This window comes from Trachemys scripta, chromosome 1 (assembly GCF_013100865.1).
Source record: "Trachemys scripta elegans isolate TJP31775 chromosome 1, CAS_Tse_1.0, whole genome shotgun sequence".
NCBI classification, from domain to species: Eukaryota; Metazoa; Chordata; order Testudines; family Emydidae; genus Trachemys; species Trachemys scripta.
In genome coordinates, this window is record NC_048298.1 from 150,202,313 (window position 1) to 150,222,143 (window position 19,831).

At 45.0% G+C, this 19,831-nt stretch overlaps 1 protein-coding gene across 1 annotated transcript in view; it reads left to right on the forward strand.

Annotated features, from left to right (window-relative positions):
* The first annotated feature begins 1,927 nt into the window (after positions 1-1,927).
* The window catches only part of CCDC80 (coiled-coil domain containing 80), a 29,916-nt gene continuing 12,012 nt past the window's right edge, over positions 1,928-19,831 (forward strand). Inside the window, exons 1-5 of the mRNA XM_034789498.1 lie at positions 1,928-2,604; positions 2,999-4,923; positions 11,976-12,132; positions 18,830-18,966; positions 19,601-19,749. Coding sequence (XP_034645389.1) covers positions 3,010-4,923; positions 11,976-12,132; positions 18,830-18,966; positions 19,601-19,749 — 2,357 coding nt within the window. The 5' untranslated portion in view covers positions 1,928-2,604; positions 2,999-3,009. The remainder of the gene's footprint in view (positions 2,605-2,998; positions 4,924-11,975; positions 12,133-18,829; positions 18,967-19,600; positions 19,750-19,831) is intronic.

Consider the following 19,831-nt stretch of genomic DNA (forward strand, 5'->3'; position numbering starts at 1 on the left):
CAGAGTCACTGCTTTCCAGGATACAGTCCTTCATCCTATAAATGTGTCTTACATTCTTTGTTCCTAGATGCACAATGCTGCATTTGGCTCTTTTGAAACATACACTGTTCAAATGAGTCCACCTTAACAAGTGACCCAAATCAGCCTGTTTAGCTGATCTATGCCCATCATTATTTATATCTCCACCAATATCTGTGTCATCTGCAAATTTTACAGTACTGATAAAGATATTGAAAAGGATTGGGTCAAGGACAGGTCCCTGAAGGACCCCATTAGAAACACCCCTGCTGGATGATTACTTCCCATTTACAATTACTTTTTGAGATCTATCAGTTAACCAAGTTTTGAACTGGGCTACATTGATTTTGCATAGTGCTAATTTTTTATCAGAATATTGTGGGAGTAAATCACATTCCTACAAATGTCTCAGCATATTAGTGTAATAGAATATACAGTTGGACAATCCCTAACTACTGCAGTCAATAGATCTGCCCCAACAGATCTACATCGTGACCCTGTGCCACGCATGGTGGCTTCTCCTTGGCTGAGGAAGTCTAGACAGGCAGCTCTTCTGAGCTCATCAAAAACCCTTGACATCTCACTGTGCCAGAGTTGGGAGCTCGGTGGAGAGACACAGCCCTCCCAACTCCAGCTAGCCAGGGAACAACGCACCAGGGGCACTGGTCCAGCCACTGTTGTTTGTCTCCAACACATTGCTTTGCAATGAGCTTCTCTTATTAAGCCTGATCCTGGAGGGGGTTGCGGGTGAATGCTCTCCACTCCTATTAAGAGATTAATGGCACATTGCAGGATCCAGCCCTACATCAAGAGCAACCCATGAACCACAGAAATGTAACATTGCACCCATATGAGCGTAAAATAAAAACACCAGCAATGTTTTCCACAGCACTTGCCAACTTAAAACAAAAACAAAGCAAAGAAGAGACAGAGAGAGAATGAATATGCAAATACTTTGAAACAGAGGGGGAAAGTGTAGAGTGTTACATTTTTTTAAAAGGCCACTTAAATTTGATCAAACATTTCATCTAGGATTTGTAAATAAAACTAGGCTTTGTAAATAGGAATTATGATGATCATCATCATCATCTTTTCCAAATCAAAGAGCAATAGCAGTGTTTCCATTCTAGTACTTTTAAGTGTTGTATATCAATTACCAAGATGTGATGTTTCACCACCTCTTGGGTATTAGTCAAGAGTCTGTGGACCAAATCTTCAGCTGGTATAAATCAGCTTAGTATGTCTGTTTGCAATGGAGCTATGCCAGTTTACACCAGCTGAGGATCTGCAGTCAATAGATCTACACCAATTTACACCAGCTGGAGATCTGGTCTTTGCACATCTCTCTCTGCAAGTTTGCATCTTTTTGTTTTTGACTTGCATAATGCACACTTCTGTGAATCAAAATTAATATAAATATGTATTTAAATTTTTTGATCCAGTTTTTAAAAATCAACTGACCCCTTGGTTGTTTGCAAATTAAAGACTACAGCAATTGTGTATGAGAATATAAAAGAGGCATTGACTAGAAACTAAGGTGAAATTGACTGGTCTCTTTTTATTTTCCGGATTGAAATATAGAAAATAAACAAACAGTAAAAATGGGGGGAGGAAATCAGGTTTTAAGAAAAACTCTCTCAGCTTTTAACTATCTAATGTGCTGTTATTAACACAGGTAAGGAAATGAGTTTCTTAAGCATGTAATTTTTAACTTGATAGTGTCAGTTTAGTGGAATGAGAAAAGAAGACAAGGAAGGGAGGGCTAGGGGGGAAGGTCAAGCCAGTATGAGAGCTTGAGGTGCTTAAAGAGTTAAGGTCGCAGTCATCCTTTTCTAAAGTGATTTATGATGATGATGTGAAACGTTTCAACCCCCTAAGAAATTTCCTCCGCCCTCCCTCAGTGAGTTGAAGTGGGAAGGAGGCGGTGTTCTGCTGATCTGTTAAATTCTTAGTGAAGTTTCCCTCATTTCCAGTGGTGGCTGCTGTTTGAGTTTGGTTTAGAGCAGGGATGAGGTTATCCTGACATTTCTGGAATCACATCTAGCAAAAAGGAAGAAGAAGAAAAAGAAAAGATTGGGAAAAAAAGTGGGGCGATAAAGAGCAGGCTAAAGAGGGCTTCTTTTCTCAACATCGCATTCCTGTGTTTTGCTTCAGCCTGGAAAATATATTAATCCCAGGGCTTTTTCTCTCTGGAAACAAAGGAGCTAAACTAGAGTGAGGAGGAAAGGAGTGATTAGAAGGATCATGAAACTTTAAAAGAGAGAGAGAGATTCAGAAACAGCTGAGAGTTCACTTTTATTAGATGAAATGTGTCTCTCTGTGTGTGTGACTGATACAGAAACAAGACAGACCTGCAGGTAAATGGAGCAGCAAAGATCACAAAGGAAATTTCCTTTCACTTCATCCCACTTGTCAAGAAGGTGAAGAAAAACAAAAAAGTAAAAGCTCCACAGTGAACCGGACATTCTCTGGAGTCTGTTTTGTTACATAAAAACCAGTGAGCTGCAGCAAAACTCCATGGCATTGCTCTCCCTCTAAAGAAAGGGCTGGGGTACACGGATCTTGAACAGAAACTTTCCTGAGAGGGTAAGTTTTAAGTTAAAAACAAACTCTTGGCTTACCACCTCTGTGAACCACTGTGTGTGTGTGTGTGTGTGTGTGTGTGTCTGTGTGTGATGTAAACATAATTATTGTATTTTTTGACTTATTTGGATAGATAGATATATAGATTCATATTATAGACTGATTATCTCATTTTTGGCCTAAATTAATCTACTCTGTGCTTTTCTAGAAATAGCCTCCAAAGTTTTTATAGAAATACCATGACAGGACTAAGTTGTATTTAGTACTTTATATAACTGAAACTTCACAGTGTATGTGTTGCTCTCTGGTCACTAAGAAAGTGCAAGATATATCTGTCTATGTCTATATCTAAAATTCTACTATTAACATTTAACTTTTCTCCTCATTTCTTTTGAAGTGGATTGCACAATGAACTGGACACTCATTCTGAGTTTAGCCATGCTGTGGGCAACATGGCTAGTGTGTGACTCTGAGAAGACCGTGAGGCTAGCAGACAGAGGGAACCATGGAATTAGTTACTTGCCTCTCTCTCACAGGGCTAGCAATGGATCGCTGTCCTTCCTGAGAAGGTCGGAGGCATCCCAGAGTAGTTGGACGCCTTCAATGGGGAATCTCCAACGTCCTGTTGCCAAGAGGGATACTCCAGCATCAAAAAATGTACAACCTGACCTGCTGCGAGATGAAGTGCCGGCCCAGGCCAGGAGAGTCAGGGCCAGAGTAAGGCAGACGCAGAGACACACCACTGCGGCCAAACATCCCCAGCCTGAGATGATCAAGGACGAGGGGAAGTCTGCCGTGTCTCGGTCACGGATTGTACGTTTCCCTTCAGGGTCCAGTTCTCCCAATGTCCTGGCCAGCTTTGCCGGCAAGAACAGAGTCTGGGTCATCTCTGCCCCTCATGCCTCTGAAGGCTACTACCGGCTCATGATGAGCCTGCTTAAGAGCGATGTCTACTGCGAACTGGCCGAGAGGCACATCCAGCAGATTGTGTTGTTCCATGAGGAAGGGGAGGAAGGAGGGAAAGTCAGGAGGATAACCAGCGAAGGGAAAATCCTGGAGCAGCCTCTAGATCCCAGCCTCATCCCTAAGCTCATGAGCTTTCTGAAACTGGAGAAGGGGAAATTTGGCATGGTGCTGCTGAAGAAGACCCTACAGGTGGAGGAAAGGTACCCTTACCCTGTAAGGCTAGAGGCCATGTACGAAGTCATCGACCAGAGCCCCATCAGGAAAATCGAGAAGATGAGGCAAAAGGGTTTCATCCAGAAATGCAAAGCTGTCGGGGTGGAGGGGCAAGTGGTGGAGGAAAGTAACAATGGTGGCAGCACCAGACCTACATCAAGTGGTGGACAAGTCCAGCTGTCGGTAAGGAAGGAGGAGCCAAGGAGAAGCAATGCTCAGCCAACAAGGAGCAAAACAGTGAGGAAACTAATCACGACCCCAGTGGCTCCTCCTCCCCCTACAACGAGGGGCAGCACCCTCCCTCCCACAACCACCACTACCCAGGCAACCACCCGCACAGTGATGATGCCGAGCAGACCTATCACCACAGCCACACCCCTTCCGACCACTCAGAGAACTTGGACCACAAAGTCACACACCACTTCCGACTATGATAGGCTGCCCACAGCGCCCGAGGCAACTGCCCCGCGGGGAACAGCCACTGATGATTTCTACTCCCCTGTGTGGAATGAGAACCGCAGAGACAGGCAGCATGGTCACCCGGAGAGACACCCAGTAGCCACCCGGAGACCTGGCAAAGTTGCCAGCTACGACAGCTACACAGAGGCTCTCCTGGCCGCCTCAGAGCACTACACGAGGGCAAACACAGGTAGATTTAGAGACAACCGTACAGACCGGAAAGACTATATACACCGGGATCCCAGTGTCACACCAGGCCAACACAAACCAGCCAAAGCCAAGCCACCTAAAAAGAGAACCCAGGAAAAGATCCTGAGCAATGAATACGAGGATAAATATGACCCAAGCAAGCCTGCTGTCCCCCACTTGGAGCAAGAGATCGCAGCAGGGAATGTCCCGCCGAAGAAAGGGAAAGAGCCAAAGAAGCACGACCGACCAGACAAGCCTGAGAAGAAGAAGAAGAAGGAGAGACCTGATAAGCTGCAGAAGAGCGAGAAGCAGGCCAAGAAGGACAAAGCTGAGAAGAAGACCAAGCAGGACAAAGACCGCAGCAAGAAAAACAAGAAGGGGAGCAGGACTGAGAATGAGGGCCACCTGAAGCCAAACACAAAGCCTTTCGTTCAGCCCTCCAGGAAATCGGTGACAAACCTCCTGGATTTTTTTGAAGGCAAACGGCGACTCATTGTAAGTAGCATGTTCCTGAGCATTATCACCTTAGCCATTAAAATAATTCTCCCCATAGTGAGACTGTAGTGAATGGGAAATCTGGGGCGGGGTTATTTTTTTTAACATTGTTTTTTACAATGGCGGTGAAAGGTACCAGCCTGACAGCTTTGGAGACAAAGGCCTCCAGTGGGGAAGCTTGCATCAATGCCCTCTGCACTGTGCCTGTTCTTAACCTTGCATTGGTGGGACTCTCTCTCGGGCGAAAGGGGAGTTCATCATCCATGGCCCATTCAGTCCTTGACCTTCTGCTGCAACAGCCAATAAAGGGCACAATCATGTTGGCATCTTTGATATGGTGACTGAGAGTCCTGTGGCATCTTTAAGACTAACAGATGTATTGGAGCATAAGCTTTCATGGGTGAATACCCACTTCGTCAGACACATGGAGCACCCACGAAAGCTTATGCTCCAATACAACTGCTAGTCTTAAAGGTGCCACAGGACTCTCTGTTGCTTTTTACAGATCCAGACTAACACGGCTACCCCTCTGATACTTGATATGGTGGACAGCAGTCTGTGAGGAATTGGACCGGAGCCTTCTCATTCGCTTTGCCTGGAGCTACCAAACAGCCATCCTGGTTTTGGCTCTGTAGGGTGATGGGCTCTATATCTCGGATGATTAATGAAATGAGGTTGCAATGTGGGTTTTGTCCATCAACCAAATTGGGATGCTTGCTGGTGTTACCACTACCCACTACATTCCAGTTCCCAGCATGCTCTGCCAGCTGACATCTGTTTCATAGCGATGCTAGTGTCTAAACTCTGGAAACAGGCCAAGTGGTTGGGCACTGCTTGTGGGCATGTGTGAGCATGTATATATGCACACATGCTTGCACATATACATGCTGAAGGTAGAATTTTCAAAGCTGCCATTAATTTCTGATGGGAATTGGGCATTCAGGTTTCTCTGGCGAGCCCACCCTATGCTAGTTTAATTACAACAGGCTCTTCAAGTGAGGTTCCAGGCTTAGAAACTGAGCACAGCCTGGAGCTGCTTCTCCCAGGGTTTAATAATATTGTATGTTTTTCCATTGTATGTTTCTAAAAACATTTCACCTGTGAAAGGGAACAATTTAGCCCCAGTTCAAATGATTTCTTTGGTAGGCAGCATTCGCTTTAAAGGTTCATTTTGAAAAGTAGCTCTTTGAAAAATAGCATTGTGGGAGTTCTCATTCAGTCTCACAGGTTAGCTCAGTTTACAAGGATTTTTCAGTGGCCGGTATCACCAACAGCACCAGGGCTCCAAAAATCCAGCCAGGCTCTTCTGCCCCTTATACCATTGCCTGTAACAAAGATTCTGCCATCTGCCATGGGAGTTCAGTTGACAGTTCCGCTGATGATGCATGAGACAGCACAGAATCCAACTTTCTCTCCCCTCGTTGTATTAGCTCTGCAGGGCTAAAAGGAATAAATGCGCTAGAGCAGTGGATCTCAAACTAGGGTCGCCGCTTGGTCAGGGAAAGCCTCTGGTAGGCCGAGCCGGTTTGTTTACCTGCCGCATCCGCAGGTTCGGCCGATCGCGGCTCCCACTGGCCGCGGTTCACTGCTCCAGGCCAATGGGGGCTACAGGAAGGGCGGCCAGCACGTCCCTCAGCCCGCACCACTTCCTGCAGTCCCCATTGGCCTGGAGCGGCGAACCACAGCCAGTGGGAGCCGCGATCGGCCGAACCTGCGGACGCGGCAGGTAAACAAACCGGCCCGGCCTGCCAGGGGCTTTCCCTGAACAAGCGGTGGTCCTAGTTTGGGACTCACTGCTCTAGAAAGAGAGAGAGATCCAAACCAAAACAGCAGATTTGAACAGCACTGAATTTTGGAAACAGGGAGGGGACCATGTGTTTGAAAAAACCTGACCCTAGGGAATCTGAATTTTGCAAATGACCCTGGTCTTAATACTTGGCCAAACGAAGACCACAGATCAGAACTGCCCTGAAGTTTAGGGTCTTTGAAACCTGGCTTTAGTTCTGAACGTTGTGGCTTCCAAAAATTAGTGTCACATCAGGCCAAAAAAAGAGACGAGTACAGAATAGAAATCACAGAAGCCGGACAGCCACTGCTTTCCTCCCTGAAGGACCATGGTGACTCATCACTCAGTCTGGAATTTGAATCTCCCGATCTCAGATCACTTCTCAGCTGGAGCTCAGATATGAAATGAGTCATCCAGTCTCGGGTAGTCGGGCCGGAACAGGCTGCAGGCAAACACTGCTACTAAGCTGCATTAGAATTTGTCACAGTCCGGTACTACCAATAGTCTCCTCCTCCTGGAAGCTAGATTCATTATGCAGTAGTCATTAATGGAGGTGATATTAAAGATACAGCACATGGCTCTGCCTTTGTTTTATGTGACACATGCACAAGGTAGATTAAAGGTAACTGAAATCTGGATCTACTGACATTTCAGGCCCCTTAAAATAAAAACCACCTTTCTTTGCACTCTTTCTCTTGCACCCTTTTCCCCAAGCAGACTTTTCTATCCAGCTCTGCTATCTCTTCCTCTCGGGTCCAATTCTCCCAGTCAATTGCCCCAGATGTACAGTTCTCTTACATTCCCGAGTCCTTGATCTTCCTCCCAAAAGAATCAGCCCAGGTCTCTCTAGTATCAGCTCTGCCAGTGCAGTTTCCCACTGCTCTGCTACACTGTTCCCTTTGGGCCACTCGGATGACGGGGCCTGGCTCCAAAAGATCCTGTCTCAATCCTCCCCCCGAACGTGAAGTTAGAGAGAGAATCGCTGCTTATGGTGGTTCAACCAGCCACTTCATAGGGGCGGGTTAAGTGCTATAACTGGCTAAACAGAGAGCTGGGCCCAAATTGCAGATTCTGATCTGAATTTCAAATGTCCAAAAGTTTGTAGGGTGTTCAGAGCAAGGGCTTTGGTTCATCCCTTAATAGATATAGGGAACTGCTGTAAAATCTGTATCCACATCTTGATCTGGATTTTGAAACCCCACCCTGGTTCAGATCTGTGGTCAGAAAGTTTTGCCTGAGGGAGTTTGGTTTTTGTGTGTTATTCTGTGGTGATGAAGTGGAGACTGAGGGTTTTATGTAGCATTTCATTCACACACACACACACACACACACACACACACACACACGCGACATAGGCAAGTAGCAGTTAAAATGCAACCTAAAATTAAACCAATAAGTAAATCCCTGTTTCATAGAATCATAGAATATCAGGGTTGGAAGGGACCTCAGGAAGTCATCTAGTCCAACCCCCTGCACAAAGCAGGACCAATTCCCAACTAAATCATCCCAGCCAGGGCTTTGTCAAGCCTGACCTTAAAAACCTCTAAGGAAGGAGAATCCACCACCTCCCTAGGTAACTCATTCCAGTGCTTCACCACCCTCCTCCCCCACTGCAACTTGAGACCATTACTCCTTGTTCTGTCATCTGGTACCACTGAGAACAGTCTAGATCCATCCTCTTTGGAACCCCCTTTCTGGTAGTTGAAAGCAGCTATCAAATCCCCCCTCCTTCTTCTCTTCTGCAGACTAAACAATCCCAGTTCCCTCAGCCTCTCCTCTTAAGTCATGTGTTCCAGCCCCCTAATCATTTTTGTTGCCCTCCATTGGACTCTTTCCAATTTTTCCACATCCTTCTTGTAGCGTGGGGCCCAAAACTGAACACAATACTCCAGATGAGGCCTCACCAATGTCGAATAGAGGGGAATGATCAGGTCCCTCGATCTGCTGGCAATGCCCCTACTTATACAGCCCAAAATGCCATTAGCCTTCTTGGCAACAAGGGCACACTGTTGACTCATATCCAGCTTCTCATCCACTGTAACCCCAGGTCCTTTTCTGCAGAACTGCCTCCTAGCCATTCGGTCCCTAGTCTGTAACAGTGCATGGGATTCTTCCATCCTAAGTGCAGGACTCTTGTCCTTGTTGAACCTCATCAGGTTTCTTTTGGCCCAATCCTCTAATTTGTCTAGGTCCCTCTGTATCCTATCCCTACCGTCCAGCGTATCTACCACTCCTCCCAGTTTAGTGTCATCTGCAAACTTGCTGAGAGTGCAGTCCATGCCATCCTCCAGATCATTAATGAAGATATTGAACAAAACCAGTCCCAGGACCGACCCCTGGGGCACTCCACTTGAAACCAGCTGCCAATTAGACATGGAGCCGTTGATCACTACCCATTGAGCCCGACAATCTAGCCAGCTTTCTATCCACCTTATAGTCCATTCATCCAGCCCATACTTCTTTAACTTGCTGGCAAGAATACTGTGGGAGACCGTATCAAAAGCTTTGCTAAAGTCAAGGAATAACACATCCACTGCTTTCCCCTCATCCACAGAGTCAGTTATCTCCTCATAGAAGGCAATTAGGTTAGTCAGGAATGACTTGCCCTTGATGAAGCCATGTTGACTGTTCCTGATCACTTTCCTCGCCTCTAAGTGCTTCAGAACTGATTCCTTGAGGATCTGCTCCATGATTTTTCCAGGGACTGAGGTGAGGCTGACTGGCCTGTAGCTCCCCGGATCCTCCTTCTTCCCTTTTTTAAAGATGGGCACTACATTAGCCTTTTTCCAGTCATCCAGGACCTCCCCCGATCGCCATGAGTTTTCAAAGATAATGGCCAATGGCTCTGCAATCACATCCACCAACTCCTTTAGCACCCTTGGATGCAGTGCATCCGGCCCCATGGACTTGTCCTCGTCCAGTTTTTCTAAATAGTCCCGAACCACTTCTTTCTCCCAAAAGGCTGATCACCTTCTCCCCATACTGTGCTGCCCAGTGCAGCAGTCTGGGAGCTGACCTTGTTCGTGAAGACAGAGGCAAAAAAATCATTGAGTACATTAGCTTTTTCCACATCCTCTGTTACTAGGTGGCCTCCCTCATTCAGTAAGGGGCCCACACTTTCCTTGACTTTCTTCTTGTTGATAACATACCTGAAGAAACCCTTCTTGTTACTCTTAATATCTCTTGCTAGCTGCAATTCCAAGTGTGATTTGGCCTTCCTGATTTCACTCCTGCATGCCTGAGCAATATTTTTATACTCCTCCCTGGTCATTTGTCCAATCTTCCACTTCTTGTAAGCTTCTTTTTTGCGTTTAAGGTCAGCAAGGATTTCACTGTTAAGCCAAGCTGGTCGCTTGCCATATTTACTGTTCTTTCTACACATTGGGTTGTTTTTTTCCTGCAACCTCAATAAGGATTCTTTAAAATACAGCCAGTTTGTTTTGCAGAGAATGCCAGGCTATTTTAAAGCTATGATTTGAGGTTTGCTTTGCCTCTGAAATGCTTCCCACTTTATCTGACAAGATTTGCCAGAGTGAGACAAATTCGTTGCTCACTTATACCCATACAGTTACACTGGGCCAAATTCTGCATTCATATCCACACACTGGCTATGAAACTGGGAGCAGAACCTGGCTCGTTTTCTGGTACTTATTTGAGTTCTCAAACAATATTTAAAATACTTCTTTTTAAGCATTTTACTGCAACTTTAAAGTAACATGACTTGTGCTATAGATCAGTAATCAAATCGTCTTGTGTTCATATAACCTCTATGGGCCTGATTCTCATTTACACTAAAGCACTTTTTCATCACCAGGGTGATGTAAAGGGGCTTCAATATAAATGAGACTCAGGCCCTATAGGCCTATAGCTCGTCCTTGTAACTGAATGTACTGATAAACTGTATTTATAAAGCATGTTTCATACAAAGTATCCCAGAAAGCCTTACACAGTTAAGACAATATTATGTCTTGTGATAAGCCTAAACCACAAAATTTGGCTCCAGATTTCAACTCCCCCAGTGTTCAGCGGCGTTGGGATCTGGGGATTTTGGACAGAGTCTAGCTCTAGTTAGAACTATTCTGTTTCAAGTGGATGCAGGATTCTCCTCCACTTCCCATCCTAAACTGTTGTGTGGTGTTGCTGTGTAGTTAAACAGCTGCCATCTCACCTCCCACACCTGTATCTTTTGGAAAACACTTGAGGAGGCATTGGTGTGAACCTAAAAGATTTTTTTATTCTACTGTAATCATTTCCTCCTGCCCCGCCCCACACCACTTTACATATCTTTCCCCTCCCTCCTTGCTCAACAAATTAAATAAGGCCTACAAGTGGGAATTTCCAAGTGTTTTTGGCTAACTATGAGGTAGATGGTGCACGGATCTAATGCAACCATGCAGGTTAGTAGAGGGACCTCTAGTAACCTGCAGGGTAATTAATTGGCAGGCTGCAAGACATTTTGTTTACATTGACTGTCCACAGGCACAGCCCCCTGCAGCTCCCAGTGGCCATGGTTCCAGGCCAATAGGAGCTGTGCGAAGCAGCAGCCAGCAAGTCCCTGGAGCCCACGCCACTTCCCACAGCTCCCTTTGGCTGGGAATGGCGAACCGCGGCCACTAGGAGCTGCGGGGGGCCATGCCTGCAGATGGTCAACGTAAACAAAATGTCTCGCCGCCCATCAGTGGATTACCCTGACAGGCCATGTGCCAAAGGTTGCCAACCCCTGGCTTAGATCCTCAAAGGTATTTAGGCACATAACTCCCATTGAAATCAGTGGGAGCTAGGCACCTCAATACCTTTGATGATCTGAGGCTATGTACCCAGTGTTCTCGCCTCTATAAACAAATGGATGTGAGGGTGTGTCGGCCTACTCCCGCCTCGATGGGTTGGGCTGGAGAACTGACTGGATTCAGAAAGACAAAGATGTAAGAGGGGAGTATGTTGTTCCTTGTAAAGTCTGTAGCAACGTACTTCGCTCCTACCAGCACAACAGGGGAGCATCAGAGTGACTGTGTCTTGGAGGGGTGTCTCTGGGGCTATTCCTCTAGCTGACCTATCACCTTTTGCTCGGGGCTGGGCCTAAAGACACAATCTATCCCTAAACAAATAAATGTAAGTTCCTGAGCTGCTGGCTATTGTGTGGAAAAGAAACCTCAGGGGGCAAGCACTAAGATGCTGTTCTTCTTTGGAGAGCTGCTCCTCTGACATAGGGGCTCGCTATGGCTTTGTTCTGAAACTAATCAAACTCTTTGTCTCTGCCATCCCCTAGCTGATCACGACCCCCACGGCCGACACCACTATGTACGTGCAACAGCGAGACGAATACCTGGAGAGTTTCTGCAAGATGGCCACAAGGAAAATCTCAGTCATCACAATTTTCGGCACCATGAACAACAGCAGCATGAAGATTGACCACTTTCAACTAGGTTCATTTTTTTACATATTTATTTCTCTCCTGTCTCTTTTTTTAAGGTGGGCCGAACATGGGGGAGGGAAGGGAGAAACCCAACTGGGGTTAAAATCTAAGAGAGATCCTTTGTTGTGGCAACTTCCCCCGCCTACTGCCCGCACTTTGTATTTACATAGCTGTCTCTGGTATTTCCCATGTTTAGGTTTCCAACACTGTAAGGTGAAATGTGTGGTAGTTTCTAACACCAGTGAAAGAGTAGAAAGCAGAAAAGTGTGACCGGGGGAGGGCAGGACGATTATTTGGTTCAGGCCTGTAGACGTCTCATGTGTCCATCTCTTTGGGTAACTGAATAGTTACATTTCCGTGATATCACTGGATTTGTTTTGCAGACCATCAGCAGCAAGTGGCAGGCTACAGCCTATTATGCTTTAGGAACTGCCACAATAAATTGGCCAGTGTCACACACAGGAGTCATTTCACAACAGAGGGGGAAATTGGTTTTGATTAAATAAAAAGTTACTCACAACTCAGACCAACTCAACTCCCATTCTGAAGTTCCAAATGGTTCCCTTCCTGTTGCTGAATGTTACATTTTCTCCTCCCTTTGCACTTGGTTTGGTTGGAACAGATTTGGAAGCACCCTTCCAAAATGCCATGCAAAAGGCTTTCCTCACACACATGGGCTAAAACCAGGACAGACAGGAAACCTTACTAGACAGCTATTGTGTCAGAGTTCCTTCCCTTCTCTGAATCAGCTCTCTCCTCTCTAGCAAATGTCTGATTTTAGCATGCCCCCAGAATGAGTGTTCTCAGGCATGGTCATTGTAAGGGTGTGCTTTTCAGTATTTTCCCCTCTCTGTTAAACATGTTTTGCCTAGAGATGGCCCCCAACCAAACAGTGCAAAAATGTGGGGAAGGAAGTTTGAATCTGGTGCTGAGCACAGCTTTAGTTTACTTATTGTGGTGTGGATATTCTTTTGGATATCTGGAGCCTTTTCATTCTCTTAGAAAGGGCTCAAGCAAATGTGCTTTCTTTACTCATAAAGCAATGTACAACCAGCCTGGCTACTTTGGGTGGCTGGTGTACAGTTGTTCAGCTCATGGTGCTATGCACCACCCCAACTGTCAGTGAATGAACCCAGGGTTCTTCTAGATACTTTGTTCAGCCCATGCATGTTCCACTAAGCATCTAAACCAGCTACACACACCCTCTGCTGCCTTCTTTAAGGGGGGCATCTTCAAAGCGCCAAATGAGAGCTGGGTCTCCAATTCCCTTAGTCAGCTTTGAAAATCTGAGTGTACAAGTTCAGGTCCTGATGCAAAGCCTACTGAACTCAGTGGGAGTCTTCCTGTTGACTTCAGTGGGTTTTGGAGCAGGTCCTTAGTTCCCACTCCAGCAAAGTACTTAAGCTTGTGTGTAACTTTAAATATGTGAATAGTCCCATTGATGTCAAGTAGGGCTACTCCCGGGGTGTAGTTATGAATGGGCAAGTACTGGTAATATCAGAATGCCCCAAGCATGGGAACACCCCTGCCAGCATGGCCTCAGACGCACAGAGTATGCAAGGTCACGCTGTGCAGAGGATGCCATTTTGCTCTACAAAATGGTATCCTCTATAGGCCATGACCTCGGACACATAGTGCATGCGAGGTTATGCTGTGTGTAGGATGCCATTTTGAGAACAAAATGGCATCCTCCATGCAGCAAAAGTGCCGGTATGCCATTCCGGCGCAATCCCACTACATCACAGGGCTGCTCTATGCTTCAAGTTACATATAGGTTTATATACTTTGCTGGATTGCAGCTTTTGAAGAGCTTGTATAGAAACTATTGTTCTTTCTCATAGCTCTGCCACATCAAACCCAGTTTCCCCTGGGAGTTTAGCTGCTTCTCCAAACTTCTTGGGTAAGGGAGACTGGCTGGAAATCTCATGAGCTCAGCTCTTTCGTGGCATTTCAGGGCTGGCAGATAGCTGGTCTGAGGTTCGGGAAGTTGTGACGGAATGCCTGCTACCACCCTGCTGCCTCAGTGGAGGATCTAGGTCCCTGTGTCTGTGAGGGTTGTGACTCCCTGGGCCCATTTATTCCATCATCAAACACAACAGGAATCACCAGCCACTCAGAGCGGGGCCCTGAGAGCAGAGTCTAGAGAGCATTTCTGTGTCTCTATAGCACACCTGGAGCAGGGAAAGCTCTTTCTAAGTAAGTCTAAGTTTACTCAAGATCACCCCATGCATAGTTAGGCCCATACACATATCAGTGCCCTGATAAGGATTATATGTAGTTGCAATCTGGATAATAAAACAGAAATGCATTTTGTTTGACATACGCCATACTCCTTCAGCCTGTTCCAGGTTTAACCCAAACCCAGCAAAGTTCCAGAAACCATGCAAGTGTACAAGAGTGGAATCCTCAGATAGAAGAAAGAAACTAGGTGATGAAACACAGAAGGCTTACAGGGGTTCATCTCCGCTAGTGACACGAGAAAAACAACTTGGTTAAAATAAGAGCCCACCTGAACTTATGCCAAACCCTGAACCTTTGATGTGTTCAGAAAATAGGAATTTATTTTCCTTTTTCCCTTTTCATTTTTTATTTGGTCCTGTCTGGCTTCTTGTCAGGACCAGAAGCAGCAATATCTCCCAAGGAGAGCTGTGCTTGCAATATTTATGGCCTGACCAGATGCACTAGTGTCCAGCACAATGGTGTCCCTATCTTGGATGGGGCCTTCCTGCACTACTGTAATACAAATACTAAATGATAATAATATAATAATCTCATGCAAGAATCTCTTCTCCTGAAACTTCCAGCCTAAGGACATGCTCTAGCTCAACCACAAGATATGGGCTTGAAGCAGGAATCAATGGGTGAGGATCTCTGGCCTGTGTTGTGTAGAAGGTTGAATTAGACGGTTATAATAGGCTCTTCTGGCCTTAAAATCTATGGATCTAAAGGGAAGCATAGGTTTAAATCTGTCATCAGACACGAGTGAGCACTACTGACCGAGCTCATAAAGTCTCCTTCAGAGCTGGCCTCATTCAATGCACATTTGAAAAGATACGCACATTCAGTGGCAGGGTGGTTTCAAAAGCACTGGCTAGCTCTGCTCCTATTGTATCCCATAAGAGTCTCCCAACTGACTTCCCTAGACCAGAGTTAGGCCAGTGCTAAGTGCTTTTGAAAATCCCACTCCAAGTAGCCAAATTAGCCACACGTGCATGGGCTGCACAGTCCACCTTCACTCCAAATGCTAGGACCACGTTAGCAAACTAAGCATTGGACCTAAGACTACAACCCACACTGCTTAGGTCCGTAGCCAATGCTTAATGCACTGGGCCACTGTACTGCTCAGCCAAGCAACCCAACCTCGCTGTAACCTCATCTAAATCCTCTCCCCAAGCCCCTAAGTAGCCCGTCTGGGCACTGTGGAGATGTATGTGAGGGAGCGAGGGAAATAATTCTTCCCCCCAGTGGCAGAACTGCTCTGGGGCTGCTACTGAAGCCGTGAGGGTACCAGGGTTCCCACATTCCTTCTGTGACCCCTCCAGAAACGGTGGAAAGAGAGCAGCTTCCATGTGGCAGTAGATCGTGTGGTCCCTCTCAATTCCTGCCCTATCTTTGCACAGCAGAATGATGCTGGTCCTGCTGCTAGAGACCATCTCTGGCCATGGAGGTTGAGGGCAGGTGGTGAATAACAGAGTGGTCTTGAAATGGACCCCTGGGTTCCCTGGCTAGTAATCTCTTCCCAGTTTGCAAAAATGTCTAGTTCTGTCTCCTGCTCCTGCCTTTAACTCCTAGTCTTACTCTCTGCCTTAAGCTATCAATTGTGAAGAGGAGCGTTGTCAAATAGTTTGTCTTCTCTGGTCTCCCGTAACAGAGAAGCCCTAAAATGTCACCTCAGTACTGACATCTGCAATCTTAACAAAACAAATAGTGCCATGGTTATAGACACATGGTTAATGTTTATTTTACATTTATCTGGTGTCAAGTAACCTACCACCGAGCAGGCTGCAGTCACATTTCTCGGTGTTCTTTCTTGCCCTACTCTATTGAGATGGTTTGTCTTTGCTTTGCAGGGTTGTTTGCATTTATTAATAATTAGTATTAGTAATAATTATTATATGTTTTAGAAGTCACATTTTATAAGAACATAGGACTGGAAGGGACCTCTTGGGTCATTGTATCCAGTTCCCTGCTATCACAGGTAATCCCATCATATAATCCCCTTCAAAAATTTATCAAGCTCCATTTTACAACATTAGGTTTCTTGCTCCTGCTGTTCCTTTTGGAAGGCTGTTCCAGAAACTCACTCATCAGATGGCTAGAAACTTTCTTCTAGTTCCCAGCCTAAGTTTACTCCTGGCCAGTTTTACAGTTTAAGAATACATGTATAAATATTTCATATGATTTACAGCTGTTTTAATAAATGGTTAAGTGATTGTCAAAGTCCAGGGACTCAATAGGTTGCTTATAACCAAGGCTTGTAATCAACGACATCATCTTCTACCGCTGTGCTTATGACCGTGTTTAGCACATATGAATCCTGTCCATAACATGCTGTTAATCATGTACTAACCCTTCATAAACTATTTGTAAATATACCCATAATAGAAATTGTGACCACTGGAATATTCAGACTGTTGACTATTTCTATTAGAAACAGGCCCAAGCTACAAAAAGTTCAGATCCATATCTGAACTGGATCCAGGGTTTTTGTGCATCCAGTTATAGAGACAATGGGCCTGCAGCGAGCTTTGAATCCACACCCATATCCCCCATAGCATGGAGATGTTCAGAAATGCATGAAAAAGAAAAGTAATGAAAGTGAACCAAACTGTTTGCAGAGATCAAATATTCTGGTCAGTATTTATTTAGTTTATCCAACTTAGTTTGCCTCGTCTCTGTTCACTATTGTCTAATGGTTAGAGCAGGGGAGTGGGACTCCTGGGTCCTATTGCAGCTCTGCCACTGCTCTTTTCTGATTTAGGCAAGTCACTTAATACCTGTGTCTCAGTTTCTCCATCTGCAATTGGGGATAGCAATATATACATCTTGGGCTGTTGCGGGGGGGGGGGGGGCTTAATTAATGATTGCAGAGTGCTTTGAGATCCTCAGGTGGCAGGTGCTATAGAAGAGCATAGCATAGTTCTGACTGTACTCTTTCACAGTTTGTTGTTCCCCACATTTCCTTTAATGTCATTTTTCATGTATTTATTTCTCTATTGCTAGACGTTAATATGATTCCTGTGCTGTGAGATTTAATATATCTTATTGTTCCTGTTTCCACCTGCATTCTTAGGGAATTGCAATAGAAGATAGTGGGGGTACAGTATGATCTCACCCTCTGTTGCATGTACCTTTTAATATCTCTTTTGGATATTACAAACACTTTGGATTATGCACCTTTTTCTTTCGGTGCTGTGTTGTGGTAATAGCCACTTTAAAGATGACACCTGAGCCAGAGTTAATCCCATTTAACAGGTGCTTCACGTGCAATTGTGGCCTCCTTTACAGAAACTATACAAAACACTGCAGGAATGCTATTGTGTAGTGGAGTGTTTTAGATCGTTGCTGCAGTACTATAGAACAGCACTATTGACACTGTGGCTGAGATTGAGATGATGATGACATTGCTATTTCAAATCTTTTTTATGTCACCTGGCTATACCTTTATAATGGACTGAAATTTTTTATGGTTTCTTATGGTCACTTCTTAGAAGCAATTTTTTTTATTTTTCTGGTGCGTATGTGAAAGTGTCTGCAGGATCAGTTTGGTCACTTTGGTTATTCAGATGTAGGAAAACAAAAATAATGTTTTCACTTGTTAAAAATCTTTTCCGCTGTTTGAGATTTTGGTTAGTTTAGTTTTACTTTGGGGGGGGGGGAGGGGCTGCATGTGGATAACTCAAAGATGCTTTCTTTTCAAAATGAAAATACTGTCTCTGTGTTTTAGCAAGCCTTTTTGAATGTCTTCTGTGATCGCAGTAGAGATGAGTGTATTTACATAATCAGGCTTGACCTGCAGACCTTGCTTTTTCAATTTTTGAGTGCTGGCATGGGGAAGTGTGTGTGTGTATGATCAGTAGGTGGCACTCAGTAGCAAATCAGTACCCCAACATGGCACTAAAGGACTGGACCTGCTGCCTTTCGGATGAAACAAAACAGCAGTCCTGGTAATTTGTGGTCATTAAAGATCCCATGTCAATTTTTGCAAGAATAGGGATGTTAACTCAGGAATCCTAACCAAAATCCAAGTGTGTTAACTGTATTTTACAGTTTTAAATTCTCCGGGCTGTTTTATTTGGATATGTTGTTTTTCATAGAATGTTGCGGTGCACTGTTAAATAATCACTACATACCATTCCAGAAGTGACTGCATTTCCGTAGTTGTGAAATATCTGTGAAGATCTTTGAGTTCCTTCAGGATAAACTACACATGGCCTCGATTTTCAAAAGTGACTAGCAATTTTGGATGTCCAGCTCAAGATACCTTTAAGGGGCTTGATTTTCAGAAGGTGGGGACTGAAAATCAGTCCCCTTTACAGTGCCGCAAATTGGGCAGCCAAAATCACTTCCCTTTTGAAAACTATGGCCCGTTATGACTAGCAAGAGGGAGAGCGGGTGATGTTTGGGTCCCTTTTGTGACTTACATGATGAAACTGATGAGTTTGCTCTGTGATTCCATGTTTATCAGCAGTTTATTTGCTTTTAAGATAATGAGAAGCCGATGAAGGTGGTAGAGGATGATGACCTAGTGGACCAGCACCTCATCAATGAGCTGAGGAAAGAATACGGGATGACCTACAATGACTTCTTCGTGGTGCTGACGGATATTGACATGAGGGTCAAGGTGGGGAGTTGAGCTCTTTGAACATAAAGGCATTGGAAAGCAGAAATATGCTGTGGACTGTTATGAGATGCCCGAGAGAGGCTGATTCAGGGCCTTGCCATTAGTTGGAGGGTCATAAGGGTTTCATCAGCTAGAAGGTGGACAGCATGGGAGATTGACAGCAAACGGGAAGGGTGGAAGGCACAGTCCATCTTTTCAAGATGGGGGAACTCCAGTGGGAGGTCTGTGTGTGTGCTGGGATGGTGCTCTGGCAACTCACCACAAGCATAAAACTACCTCTATCAGAGCAGCTGAATGCAGCACACAATGTCCTGAAATGCAGCCTGGGGCTGCCATGGGATATCATGACACAACACGCTGATGCTGCATCGTATATGAATGATGTTCTAGGACACAGCACGATACTGCAGGATAACCTGATTCTAGTGAGTTGTGTGCAGTGTCCTGACACACAAGTTTGTCCTACAAGGCAAACACTTAAAGCTGGAATCCTAGGAATAGTCCAGTTCCTCACAATCAGACTCTGTGAAATCAGGGACAGTTTCCACCCTCTCTATCTCTTCTGGCAGTGGCATGTTATGTGCTTAAGGGCTTTGCTTGTAATTTGACCTATTCTTTACCTTTTATTTTATAGCAATATTATGAAGTGCCCATTGCAATGAAGTCAATATTTGATTTCGTTGACACCTTCCAGTCACGAATCAAAGATATGGAAAAGCAGAAGAGGGAAGGTATTGTCTGCAAAGATGACAAGAAACAGTCCCTGGAAAACTTCTTATCCAGGTATTACTTTCAGCACTGACCTGTTTCTAGCTGCTAGTGATAATTAATCATATTTAAAATATCTGGCATACTTTATTTTTAA